Raw genomic sequence first — 13,551 nt, 5'->3', positions numbered from 1 at the left:
TTTCTGCGCCTTTTTTTTGGCGCGGTGTTTTTTTGCGCCTTTTTTGGCGCTTTTTTGTGCCCTTTTTTTTGGTGCCTTTTTTTGGTGCCTTTTTTTTTCGGTGCCTTTTTTTTGACGCTTTTTTTGTGCCTTTTTTTTTGTGCCTTTTTTTTTGGTGCCTTTTCTTGTGCCTTTTTTTTGGTGCCTTTTTTTTGGTGCCTTTTTTTTGGTGCCTTTTTTTTGTGCCTTTTTTTCGGTGCCTTTTTTTGGTGCCTTTTTTTGGTGCCTTTTTTTTTGGTGCCTTTTTTTCGGTGCCCTTTTTTTGTGCCTTTTTTTTGTGCCTTTTTTTTTGGTGCCTTTTCTTGTGCCTTTTTTTTTGGTGCCTTTTTTTGGTGCCTTTTTTTTTGGTGCCTTTTTTTTTGGTGCCTTTTTTTGGTGCCTTTTTTTGGTGCCTTTTTTTTTGGTGCCTTTTTTTGGTGCCTTTTTTTGGTGCCTTTTTTTTGGTGCCTTTTTTTTTGGTGCCTTTTTTTGTGCCTTTTTTTTGGTGCCTTTTTTTTTCGGTGCCTTTTTTTTGTGCCTTTTTTTGTGCCTTTTTTTTGGTGCCTTTTTTTTTCGGTGCCTTTTTTTTTGGTGCCTTTTTTTGTGCCTTTTTTTTGGTGCCTTTTTTTTTTGGTGCCTTTTTTTTTGGTGCCTTTTTTTTTCGGCGCAGTGTTTTTTGCGCCTTTTTTGGCGCCTTTTTTGCGCCTTTTTTTTGCACCTTTTTTGTCTGGCACAGATTATTTTTCTGGCGCAGGTTTTTTTTCTGGCGCAGGTTTTTTTTGGCGCGGTTTTTGGCCCAGTTTTGGGCGCTTTTTTTTGGCGCGGTTTTTTGCGCTTTTTTTGGCGCGGTTTTTTACGGGTATTTTGCCGAGTTTTGGGAGGGTTTTTTGCAGGGTTTTTTTCAGATTTTTTTGCAGGTTTTTCTGCGGGTTTTTTGCGCGTTTTTTTGCGGTTTTTGCGGGTTTTTTTACGTGGGGTTTTATTGTGCGTTTTTGCTCGGGATTTTTGTGCGCTTTTTGCAGGGTTTTTTGCGGGCATTTTTTGCGGGTGTTTTTTTGCAGTTTTTTGCAGGTTTTTTGCCGAGGTTTGGGAGGATTTTGCAGTTTATTTGCCGATGTCTGGGAGGTTATTTGCAGGGTTTTTTTTGCAGATTTTTTTGCGGGTTTTTTTGCAGGTTGTTTTGTGGGTTTTTTACAGGTTTTTTTCCGTGGTTTTTTTGCGGGTTGTTTTTCAGGTTTTTTGGAGGTTTTTTGCAGGTTTTTACAGTTTTTTTGCCGCAGTTTGGGAGGTTTTTTTACAGGGGTTTGGGAGATTTTTTTGTAGGGTTTTTTGCGTCTTTGCGGGTTTTTTGCGGGGTTTTTTTGCGTCTTTTTTGCGGGGTTTTTTTGCGGGTTTTTTTGCGTCTTTTTTGCGGGTTTTTTTGCGTCTTTTTTGCGTCTTTTTTGCGTCTTTTGCGGGTTTTTTGCGGTTTTTTTGCGTCTTTTTTGCGGGTTTTTTTGCGGTTTTTTTTGGGCGGTTTGGGGGGTTTTGGGGTTTGGTGGGTTTGGGGGGGTTGGGGTTTGGGTGTGGGGGGTTTGGGGGGTTTGGGGGGGTTGGGGGGGTTTGGGGTGGGGGGGGTTTGGGGGGTTTGGGGGGGTTTGGGGGGTTTGGGGGGGTTGGGGGGGTTTGGGGTGGGGGGGGTTTGGGGTTGGGGTTTGGGGGGGTTGGGGGGTTTTGGGGTGGGGGGGGGTTTGGGGTTGGGGTTTGGGGGGTTTGGGGGGTTTTGGAGTTTGGGGGTTTTCAGGTTTTTGGGTGTTTTGGTTTTGGGGGGGATTTGGGTTTTTTGTTTTTTTGGTGTTTTGGGGTTTTTCAGTTGTTTTTTGGTGTTTTGGAGGGATTTTTGCAGTATTTTGGATTTGGGGATTGGGGATTTTTGTGGGGTTTTTTGGGTTTTATTTAGGGGTTTTTGGGGGGTTTATTTTTGGGGTTTTTAATTTTTTTATTTTGGGGGGGGGGTTAAATTTTTTAAAATTTTTTGTTCAAAGTAAGCCCACCATCCACCTCTGGCAGCCTTGCGAGCTCTGCCCTGGCCCATGCCTCCAGTACAACCACAGCTCTGCCCTTCCTTTACCTTTCCAGTGATCTTTTCACTGGCTTTTTGGCTCATAACCTCTGATTTGGGAGCCTCACGGACTGACACGCAGCTGCAGCACCTCGGCAGGAGCCCGGGCTCCATAAACCCGCAGGCTTTTTGGGGCAAAAAAACCTACTTGGGTTTGTTTCAAAGAAGAATTGTTCAATATTTGCCAAAAAAGTATTTTTATATTTTATATATGGGAGAGGAGAATCTCTTGTAAATTCTGGCAAATGAAGGCTTTAGAATTGTATGGTTTAAAAAAAAAAATATTAAGGGGAATAAAAATCCATAAGCCCTCCTGTCCTGGCTTAGCCAGGATAGGGTTAAGTTTCCCCCGCAGTGGGGGGGGAGCTCTAGCCGGGTTACTCAGATACCATTGGGACGGGTTATTCAGATACCATTGGGACGGGTTACTCAGATACCATTGGGACGGGTTATTCAGATACCATTGGGACGGGTTACTCAGATACCATTGGGACGGGTTATTCAGATACCATTGGGACGGGTTACTCAGATACCATTGGGACGGGTTACTCAGATACCATTGGGACGGGTTACTCAGATACCATTGGGACGGGTTACTCAGATACCATTGGGACGGGTTACTCAGATACCATTGGGACGGGTTACTCAGATACCATTGGGACTGACATCACATCCTGGCGCGGAAGCCAGAGGGGTCGGTTAACACGTGTGTTGTGCCATCGCGCTTCTCACTGCTGTATTGGTAGATATTTTGCTCTGTTCATTGTTATCACTGTTATTGTTATTGTTGTTGTTTGTTGTGTTGCTGTTGCACTGTTGTATTAAACCTTTCCTTATCTCAGCCCGGGGCTTTGCCTTTCACTCCCTTTGTGGGGGAGGGGCAGCGGCCGCGTGGTCTCAGACCCCAGCAGGGACTAAACCACCACCCCCCCCCATGCTGAAGGTCTCTGAGTCGTAAACTGCCAAAACCCCCCCATTTGTACATAAAAGCTGTGAGAACTCCAGCGGGGGCGGGGAACCCCACGTGTTTTGGGATGAGAAAATGTATTTTTTGTACTGTATTTTATCTCTGTGGGGCCGGGGGAGCTGCTGGTTATTGGTGTGAACCGACCGTTATTGGTGATTCTTGTCTCCCCCGGAAGCCGCCGGGCTTTCCCTGTATTAAAGGAGTTTGTTTTAGCAAACGCTCGTTTGGGTTTTTCTTGGGGTTCAGCACCCCTAAATCCATCGCCGTACCAAGGGGGGACTTGGAAGAACCGGGTTTAGCTGGGCTTGACCCCCCGCCTCCCCCCTCCCCAGCTGTACCCCGTTACTCGCCTGCAAAAGGCTCTTGATGGGCAGAAATTCTCTTTTTTTGGACCTAAACCTGGGTGTTTCTCTAGAAGCAGCCCCGGGGCCCAGGTCCCTGCACACCCCCATAACTCTGCACCCCGATAATACCCTGCGCCTGGTCCCCAGGCACCCCCATAAACCACACACCCTGTGTACCTCAAGGTACGGGGTACACCAATACACCGTGTACCCCGACACACTGTGTACCCCAATGTACTGTGTAGCCCGCACCCTGGGTACCCCAATACTCTGTGTACCCCAATATACTGGGTACCCCCAATATACCATGTACCCTGCTCCCTGGGTACCCCAATACACTGTGTACCCCCCAGAACAGAGGAGGGGAATTCAAAGGCCGCAAGTGGTACACTGACTTGCCCACCGACCCCTCTGTAAGTTTTCGCAGCCGTCTTGATACGACAGCTTAAAGCGGGTTGCCTTTCAGCAGAGGTTTTCTGGAGGGAGTAGCCTGTCAGTCTTTTGAGGAACATGGTAAAATCCTGTTTGCGTCATTTCCACAGATAATCCCGTTGCAGTCAGTGGGGTTCCCTGGGGATTGGACGTTGCGTCGATCCCAAAAATGCAATTGCACATCTTAGCCTTAGGCCGGGCTCTTAGACTCCTCTGAAATGTCTGTCAGATAACTACAGGAGCAGCCTGGCAGGTGGGGATCTCCTTGAGATGCTTCTCTTGTTGTATTCTTTTTAAAAAGCCAAACGTCTGCCTTAACCCAACAATTTCTAATGCAAGGAAAACCTTTCACCTTGTCTCGTTTTCCTTTGCTCTAATGGATAGAGGGGAAAAATGCAGATGGAGTGGCATGAGTGCGGTTTAATTCTGTAATATTTTGTAGAAATCTGAAATCTGTTGCGTACCCCACGTGAGAGAAGACTTGTAGCGATGCTTCACCCGTTAACGTGGCAGGTCAGGAGGAATTCATTCCCCACTTCCCATGGGCAGGCGGGCGCTCAGCCACCTCCAGGACATCAGGGCTCCATCACGCGTAACGGCAACTTGGGAAGACAAACGCCATCACTCTGAACGTCCCCCCCTTTCCTTCTTTTTCCCCCAGTTCTACAGGCTGAGCATGACGCCGTATGGGCTGGGACATCCCTTGGGTCAGTTGGGGTCAGCTGTCCCGGCTGTGCCCCTGAAGTGAGGAACCTTAACAAAACGGATGCAAGACAACGAAGAGAGACACTGGTCAGGCGGGATAACGCAATAAAAGGGCGGGCTCTCAGCAGGAGGGGCTCTGGAGATAAGGAAGGAGCTGCAACTACTGAGTCCCAAGATAAGGAATGGGGACTCAACGAAGGCTAAGTTGTCATGACTATAGAAATGCTAACTAGGTGAAAAGTCACGAGAGGCAGAGGAGGCATCTTCAATCTTCATCCTGCAGACCCCCGCCCAAGACCACCAGGAGCCACTGCGCAGGCGCAACGGAGAGGGACTTGGGGCGGCATTTATGTCAGTGATTTCTCAAAACTGATTGTAATATCTCTCCCTATTCTCGGAATTATAATGACTAGGTAAACGCTTTACACTATAGAAAGGAGCCGCTTTTCGCTCCAAGGGGTGCACGCTTGTGGAGGAGCAATCCCCCGTGCACCCAGCGCTGTAATAAACAATGCCTGCTTTCTAATACTCTGATTCTGAGTCTTAGAGAGTTCTTCCTCGACCGGATTTTCCGTATCACCCCCTCCCAACTCCTTGTGCACCCCCAGCCACTCGCTGGTGGGGTGGGGTGAGGAGCAGAAAAGGCCTCGGCTCTGTGTAAGAGCTGCTCAGTGATAACTGAAACATCCCTGCGTTATCCACACTGTTTCCAGCACAAATCCAAAACCGAGCTCATACTAGCTACTGTGAAGAAAACTCTCCCCCTAGCCAACAACCAGCACATTTAGCTATAAAGATACCTCAGCAAAAGCACGGCAACATGTGGCTCTGCACCACAGCAAGGGCGCCCAGCACAGCCAGCCAGCCGCTCACCCCTTCCCCGCCATCTTCACCCTCTCCCCAGCGCGGCCAACGCGGCGGCCCCGGCGCCCGCCTCACGCGCCTCTTCCCGCCAAAAGGCCGCCCCCGCCCAATGGCCGCGGCGCGAGCGTTCCCCGCGGTCCCGCCCCCCTCCCCGTCTCCACGGCAACAGGCTCCGCGTCCCCCCGTGTTACGCAGCCCGGGTCGCCCCGGCGACACTCGCGCAGGCGCAGCCGGGGCGGCCGGCGGCTCTGAGGGGTGTGAGGATCGCGCTCTGCCGGCACCCGCCGCCTCCGTCTCGACTGGAAAAAGGGGACCCCCTGCGCTGCCTGAGGGGAAGGGGGTGTCTCCTCACCTCTCCGGAGCCCGAGCTCTGCGGCAGGTACTGTGGCTGCCCCGCGCCGGCACCGCCTGGCGCCTGGGGCCTGCACAGGGTCGGGGGGGTCTGAGGGGGGAGATTTGGGGCCGCCTGTGTGTGGTGGGTCAGGACTGGGGGGGATGCGGGGCCACCTCCGTGAGACAGGGGTCGGGATGGGGGGGACATGTCGGGCCTCTTCTGTGTGAGGGCGGTGTGAGCTGTGGGGCTGCCGGTGTGTAACGGTGAGGTGTGGTTGCGGGGAGCCGTGAGGCAGCTTCTCTGACAGTGGGGGCAGCTGTGGAGACCCCCCCGGGGTGGTGTGGGGGGGTGGTGTCTGGGGGGAGCTGTGGAGGCTGCCTGCGTGTGACAGTGGGGTCTGTGCAGGGGGAGCCCCGAGGGTCCCTGTGCGTGGCAGGGGAAGCTGTGGCACTTGTTTGTGTGTGACAGGGCTGGGGGGGAGGTGCCGAGGGTGTGGGAAGCTGGGGCTGTGTGTGGCAGAGGGGATGGCGTGGGGGGAAGCTGGGGGGTTTGGGGCAAGGGGAGGTGTGGGGGACCTCCCTGTGTGGCCCTGGGGTCAGCGCCTGCTGGGGTGTCAGGGTGAGGCCTCCCCTCATGCCTGTGCCTTAGCAGAAGAGGGCAGGGGACGGGGCAGGACGTAGTTCAGTCTGGAGGTGAACACCCCACAGCCAGCCCCCCTCAGCGAGTAGAAAGGGACCAAATGTCCCTTTGATTTCAGTGTCCTAACAGTGCAGCTTCTGCTTCTGCAGGAGGACGTGGTTCAGGGAGAGAGGTTGGGAGTGTGAGGGTCGGGGAGAGGATCTCTGCTCAGGGCTGCTCCATTTGTCAGCGTGGGAAGGGAAGTCTTGGGGCTGAAAGCGTGTGAAAAACCTGTCAAAAAACCTACCAGGCAATGTGCTCTTGTAGAATTCTCCCGGTAATCCTGATGTTCACTATTTCACCGTTGAATCGTTGTACCAGTAAGAAGGCAGTAATGTAAAGGTGCAGTATTTGTCCCAGAAAGCAAATTCTTTATGTTCCCATCTAGTGCAGAATGATGTGAGAAGTTTTTCAGTGAGTGGCAGGAAGGAAGAGTCGCATATTTTGGTGATGGGACTAGAAGAAAAAGTCAGGTGATGAGGTGACAGTGCTGACAGTAGAGTTCATTGAAGAAATATGACCTATTTTTCCTGGTAAAAAGAATCTGTTTTTTTTTAAATATGCTAAACATGACTCTGGCTAAAGGAAAAGTCCATTTACATAGTCTGTTTTAGACTACTGCTGTTTTTTCTTTAATCGTGTGCTGACTGAGGGTCTTACTGTACAAAAGTTGTCAAATTCTGTCATTTCTCTGTGTTTGTTGTTGCAGATCATGGCAGCAGAGCAGAGTCCAGCAAGTTCCGTCATCGACAGGGCCGTCAAGATGAGGAAGGAGATGGAAGCCCGGAAAGTGGTCTTGGCCTGGGGGCTCCTTAATGTGTCTCTCGCAGGCATGATCTATACTGAAATGTACGTTAATTTGTTACATCTGAGTCAAACAAGCAAAGCCTCCTCCTTTGTATCTGCCTGAATGTTTCCTGGGACTGAATAGTTGCAAAAGGATAACTTCTTTGTTTTCTTCTCAGGTCTGGAAAACTCATAAGCTCCTATTACGACATCACATACTGGCCACTCTGGTATATTGGTGAGTTGCTGCAGCATTTAAATTAGTTTTCAGGGTTCTTTTCTTTTATTCACTTGTTCAGTTTTATTGCTGGAGAGGTGGTCTTTAAACCAGCTCTTTTTTTTTTTAAATTGGGTTTTTTTGTTAGTTTTAAATTTAAACCAAAACTTTGGTTTGCTTTCTGCCATCTCCCTTGAAACTTGGAATTTCTTCCGTTTTAGTGACAGGTAAGGAGTGTTAACAGCTTTCTTAGGTATGGAGAACTTACTTGGTGCATTAAATCTGTTTAATGTGTGGAGTGAGGCTTTGGGGAACACGGCAGATTTTACTGCCGTGTCGTACCGTGGGCGTGGATGGCATTTCACAAGAATTAAAGTTTGTTTCGGAGGAGCAGACTCTAAGCCAGCTGCATCAAACGTGATTAGAGGATGAAGCAAGAGGAGGAGAAAAATCCTGAGATGAGTGACAGATGATTTGACAGAGGATGGTTTTTGAGAAAGACTGTGAAACTTAATTGTAGTAGATTTGGAAAATGACTGTCTGTCTTTAAAAATTCAATTGTAGCAGTATAAATTAATCTCAATATAGAAAGGAAAATTATCTCCGAAGGTTCTTACATAAAAAGGTGAAGAAATCTTAGATATTGCCCAAACTGGTACTTCTTGACAGCACTAATAATGACCTGTTTGTAGTAGGCATATGCCCATGTTTGCAAACAACCCACTTTTGTTATTCCCCACGCTCAAGCTACAGTAAAAACTTCTCTGTTTCTTCTAGAACTTGCACTTGCATCTCTGTTCAGCCTGAATGCCTTATTTGATTTCTGGGTGTACTTCAAATACACGGTGGCACCGACCAGCTTGGTCATGAGTCCTCGCCAGCAGACCCTGCTGGGGTTGCAGAATGCAGGTGGGTGCAATAAACATCTCCGGCAATCTTTTTTAGTTCTTCTTTTTTGTTTCAAGATGGTGTCTCTCTCAGCGGTGGGATTCTTTAGTGGAGTGAGTTCTGAATGGCCTCATCTGACAGGAGCGGTGAACTGAATTACCTGCAGCCTATTAAAATTCACAGTGTCAAGTGATAATTTGATGAGTGTTTGTGGGGAGAACTGGCGGGGAAACAAACACAGAGACGGTGAACAAGGGCAGGATGAGAGCGGCTGCTGAAGGGCAGAGAGAGACTTGAACACTGTGAGGTGTGACAAGGAATTTGTGACTTATCCATGGAACTAGGAGCAAGGCAGAGAGCGCAGGTTTGTATTTTATTTTGATGTCCTACTGCTGTCACGCTGGGTAACGAGAACCAAATGAGAGGGGCAGACAGACCTTCGTCAGAAAATGAGCCTAGAGAGTGGACGCTCATAAAGCTTTTGAAGATCCAAGCAAAGTTCTGAAAAGAGCCTGACAAGGTAAATAGACCAAAAGCAAAATGCTAGCACGGTAGTATTGCACTCTGCTGGTCTGCCCCTAGGAAATGGGCAGCAGGTGGTTATAATGCTGCAACAACAAGGTTCAAGCATCTCCTGTGTTTATTTGCAGAGATAAATTAAGACATTCAATGCCTAAAGATGCCCAGAGTAGGCAGGTGGAGGAGCTGATGGAATAGAGAACCCCCCTGGGTTACGCAAGGTGCCTGGTAACACTGAACTGAAATCTGAAGCTGCAGGATTCGTGCTGAGTTGTGGTCCTGTGTCTCAGTCTTCTCTTTTTTTCTGTCAGTGGCTTGACTGCGGAGTTCTGTAGGGACACTGGTTTTTCTAGCGTCCCTTCTAGCATCTTCTTTAAATTGCCTTAAGATAGCGTTGTGTCTGCGTTTGAAGGGGGGAGGAGAGTTTGGGGCTGCTGCATCCACAATGCTAATTCTGTTTTTCCTCCTTGCAGCGGTACAAACAACTCCAGCGCGTGAGCTGGCGGCAAAGAAAGCCCCGTCTCTGACACCTTCTCCTCCGATCCAGGGCCAGAGTGTGCTGAGTTCCAGCCCGTCCCGCTGCCCAAGCGCCAGTCCAAAGTTTACTACCGGTTGTACCCCAGGGTACAGCCCTCAACGACAGGCTCTGTCAAGCACCAGCGCTGCTTACGGCGGTGCTGGAACCTATTCCCCAGGCAGCAGCTCCAGTCAGGTAAGGACCAGGCCAGCTCCCGAGGGTACGGTTTGGGTCTGTGCTTTGTGCCCTGTGCCGCTGAAGGGGAGCAGCAGCCAGCGGAGAGTTGTCTGTGTGTGTCTTTGCTCCTTTGGCAAAGCAGATCTCAGTTTGTCCTATCGGGATCTGTCCTTTTTCCCTCGTGTCACCTCATTGGGTTGGAGCAGCTGGTTTGTTTCGGAACAAAGCAAAAACAAGAAATCAAACTGTCAGCGCAAAGGAGACCAAAAGAACCCAACCCAAACCCCAAACAAGAGTCTTTTATATTCATGTCATTTACAAATCAAGGTGGAATTCTGTCTTCTTTATGTGATACAAGCGTTTTTTTTTAATTTGCCCAAGGTTTCCAGCTGCAGCTGCTCTCCTAGCGGGTCACCGTCCCCCACTGGCATTGGGCCAGTGGAAAGCAGCAGCTTAAGGTCTCGTTACTGCTCTTCCCCCGGTCTGTGTAATTCTCCTACGGGCGAAGAAGATTATACGACAGACCTCAAGGCACTGCACACCTTCCTTCGGAACGAAGAACAGAAGCAGCAGAGAGTTCAACTAGGTAAAAAAACCAAACTGATTTGATCGGAAAAGCTTGGTCAGGAGAAGGGGTTGGGTTTATCGGAGATTGGCTTTTATGGATGAGACAAGTCGCAAAGGACTGTTTTAATTTTTCCAGATCGTCACGCACGTGTTCTGCACTTACCTCGACTCCAGGCTGCCGCCTCACCCCAAATATCCCGACGGCAAAACCTTCACTTCCCAACACTTCATTCAGACACCGGATAAACCAGGTACCGGCGCTCACATTGAGCTGCCCTTGGCCTCTGGGATCACGTCAGCACCCTTGAAATCCCCGACACCTTTGGAACTTTTCACTTGCAGACACTTCGAATGAAAACGTATTTTGCATCTACCAGAGCAGCATCAATCCGCCCCACCACGAGCTGATCTACCGGCGCCACGTCTACAACCTGCCCAAGGTACGGTGGTGGTAGCGGTGTCCTCCGGCTGTCAGGAAATCTGATTGGGGTCTGATTTGGGGCTTTTTTTTTTTCTCAATTTAGCCACATTTATTGACTGTTGACACTTAGGCTGGCTCAGTGCAGGCAGTAAACCTTAGCTTGGCCTTTGACCATGATGTTGTACTTAGTCTGCTCCTGAATAGTAGATTTAGTATCTGTTTAAGGTCCATACATACCTAGGCAGTAGCTTCCTCTTGTTTGTTTTCTAACAACTTATTTTAAAATACCACATCACGTAATCCTTGATGTGTGTTGTCACCCGGGGCTTGTCCCTAAGAATCCTGGGGGGAAGCTTCTGTCCTGGTTTAGGCCCGGAGGGTAACTAAGCTCCACGCAGCCCTTCACTCGCTCCTTCCCCCTCAGCGCTGGGAAGGAGAAAAATTTAAACAAAAAGGCTCAGGAATTGAGATGAGGACAGGGAGGGGTTTCCTCACCCGTTAAAACAGGCAAAACCCCAGACTCGTTAGGGGAAGGAGAACAAGAACATCGCTTTGATTCAAACACTCACAAACCCAACACTTAACAGGCAGACTGGGACAGAGAGAAGCATTACAAAACACCTCCCCTCACCCCTCCCTTCTTCCCGGGCTCAGTTTTGTTTGAGGGTCCTGCTTTTATACAGTTTAACAAACAAATCCTATTAAAATGGAAAAAAGGGGCGTGGAAACATCCGGTAGATCGGCTTCACTCGGGCGCATCCCGGATCTGGCCAGGATCCGGGGCGCATCCGAGGAGTTCCTGTCTTGTAGGAAACAGCTGGCTTAGGGTCCAAAAAGAGATATTCTTTATCTAGTTTTCAGAGGAAATCTGGTCGTATTTCATGCGGATAGGGTGCTGTCGGGAGGTTCACTCAGAAGTCAACTCTGGTGCGAGGCCTGTGGGTCAGGCTTTGGTTTGAGGCCTAAGGTTCAGGCCTTTTTATGTCCCCCAAACAATCACCAAAACCCCCAAAAACCCCATCATCCAAAAATACCCAAAACCGCCAAAATATCCCGAAACCCCCCCCCCACCCCCCAAAAAACAAAACTCAAAACCCCAAAAAACCCCAAAACCCAAAAGAAAACCAAAGCCCCCAAAACCCCTAAAAACTCCAAAAACCCCCAAAACCCCCCAAACCACCAAAACCCGCCCAACCCCACCAAAAAACCCCGAAAAAACCAAACCACTGAAGCCTCAAAAATACAAAAAACCCAAAACTCCAAAAAACCCCAAAACCCCCCAAACCCCCAAAACCTCACCAAAAACCCTGAAAAAAACAAACCACTAAAACCTCAAAAATACAAGAAACCCAAAAACCCAAGGACACCAAAAACCAAAACCCACCAAAACCCCCAAAACCCCACCACACGCACAGCCCCAGCGCAGCTTCCGCTCTCAAACTAGCAAAATTCTCCAGTGAATTTTAATTTTCGATCGACCCCTGCTCTGCTTTCCAAAAACCTCCAGCACGTCAAGTATTTAGAGGTGATAACCCAGCCAAAACCCACGTTTGGTCTTTTTCCTGGTATTTCTCTCACTGAAAAGAGCCGAGGATGAAGGCAAAAACGCCGCCAGCCCCCCCGTGAGGCCATTTTGCGGTGGCTTTCTCAACGGCCGCTTCCTCCGCCTGAAAATCCCGCTGGGATTTCTCCTCGGGGACTTGACTTCAAAGTTTTTTTCTCTCTCTGTGGCTTCAGGGCAGAAACAACCTGTTCCACACCTTGCTCATGTTCCTGTACATCATCAAGACCAAGGAGTCGGGGATGCTGGGGTGAGCAGTGCCGGGGTGAGGGGAACATCCTGCCGCGAGGCTCCTCGTCGAGCTGGAACCGCTCCAGCGGGGGGACGGGAACGGGGCTAAAACCACCTTCGCGTCTGCAACGGTCGCGGCTTTTTCGTAAAATCGGAGAAATGTGAACGGGTGGGAGCGACCAGCGACGTCCAGATTCCGCTTCGGCCTCAAAGAGCCGCGCTGGAGTCACGGCAAAGCCCGATGCTGCGCGGTGAAGTGCCCCCTGGGGAGTTTTTCATTGAATGTTTGAAACAGGTGCTTGGTGGGGGGGGGGGTTTGGTGGGGTTTTTGTGGTTTTCGCGTTTTTTTGTGGTTTTGGCGGGTTTTGGGGGGTTGTTTGTAGTTTTGGTGGTTTCGGTGGGTTTTTTGGGTTTTTGGTGGTGCACGAAGGATAGTTTTTCATGTAGTATTTGAAAGAGACGCTTAAATTTCCGTGCCGTTCACTCCGACCCTGTTCATTTCTGCAGGCGTGTCAATCTGGGTTTATCCGGTGTCAACGTCCTGTGGATTTTTGGAGAGTAACATCCCCGCAGGCCGCGGCTCCGAGGAACGATGGCGAGAGGAACCGAGCAGCATCGTTCCGTTGTGGATTGACACGGACTGACTACGAAAATGGACCATTTCAGTTGGATTTTGTGGGCGGAAGGGGAAGCATTGGGCATTCCCCGGGCGGGTTTGGGGACGATATTATTTAAAATGTTTTGCTGCCGGGACGACCCCGCGTCCAAACCCCCGGCGGGTTTTCTCTTCCCGGCTCCTCGCCCCAAGGGCTCCTGTTTCAAAGCCTTTTGCCGTTTCTGTTCCGTTCTGGGTCCCCGCAGAACCGAGTTGAACTGATGCCGGGACTAACCCCCCCCTGCCTCCGGGGGCTGGCCGGGCCCTGCCGAGGGTGTGCGCAGCTGCGAGGAAGGGCCCAGGGATCTGGGCAGGGCAGGAGCCGCCGGCGCCAGAGGGGACCGAGGGCCGATGGGAACCCTTGGGAATGGGGGGGGGTAAGGGGGGGTTGGGGGGGGTTGGGGGGGTTTGGGGGGGGTTGGGGGGGGTTTGGGGGGGGGTTGGGGGGGGTTGGGGGGGGGGTTGGGGGGTTTGGGGGGGGGTTGGGGGGTTTTTAGGGGTGGTTTGGGTTTTGGGGTGGTTTGGGGGGGTTTGGTTTTTTTTGCGTTTTTTTTGCGGGTTTTTCTGCG

General features: G+C 50.2%; 1 protein-coding gene across 1 annotated transcript; it reads left to right on the top strand.

Moving 5' to 3' along the window:
- The first annotated feature begins 5,678 nt into the window (after positions 1-5,678).
- Positions 5,679-13,327, top strand: LOC141943739 (transmembrane protein 209-like). Its single transcript, XM_074869395.1, has 10 exons — positions 5,679-5,810; positions 7,153-7,292; positions 7,409-7,467; positions 8,224-8,355; positions 9,327-9,565; positions 9,929-10,123; positions 10,251-10,365; positions 10,457-10,554; positions 12,273-12,346; positions 12,835-13,327. Exons 2-10 carry the CDS (start codon positions 7,156-7,158, stop codon positions 12,887-12,889), a joined length of 1,104 nt encoding a protein of 367 aa, XP_074725496.1. The 5' UTR covers positions 5,679-5,810; positions 7,153-7,155; the 3' UTR covers positions 12,890-13,327.
- Positions 13,328-13,551: the final 224 nt, after the last annotated feature.

Source organism: Strix uralensis, chromosome 5, assembly GCF_047716275.1.
Source record: "Strix uralensis isolate ZFMK-TIS-50842 chromosome 5, bStrUra1, whole genome shotgun sequence".
NCBI classification, from domain to species: Eukaryota; Metazoa; Chordata; class Aves; order Strigiformes; family Strigidae; genus Strix; species Strix uralensis.
Note: the sequence above shows the minus strand (reverse complement) of the source record. Positions and strands in the feature narration are given on the sequence as shown.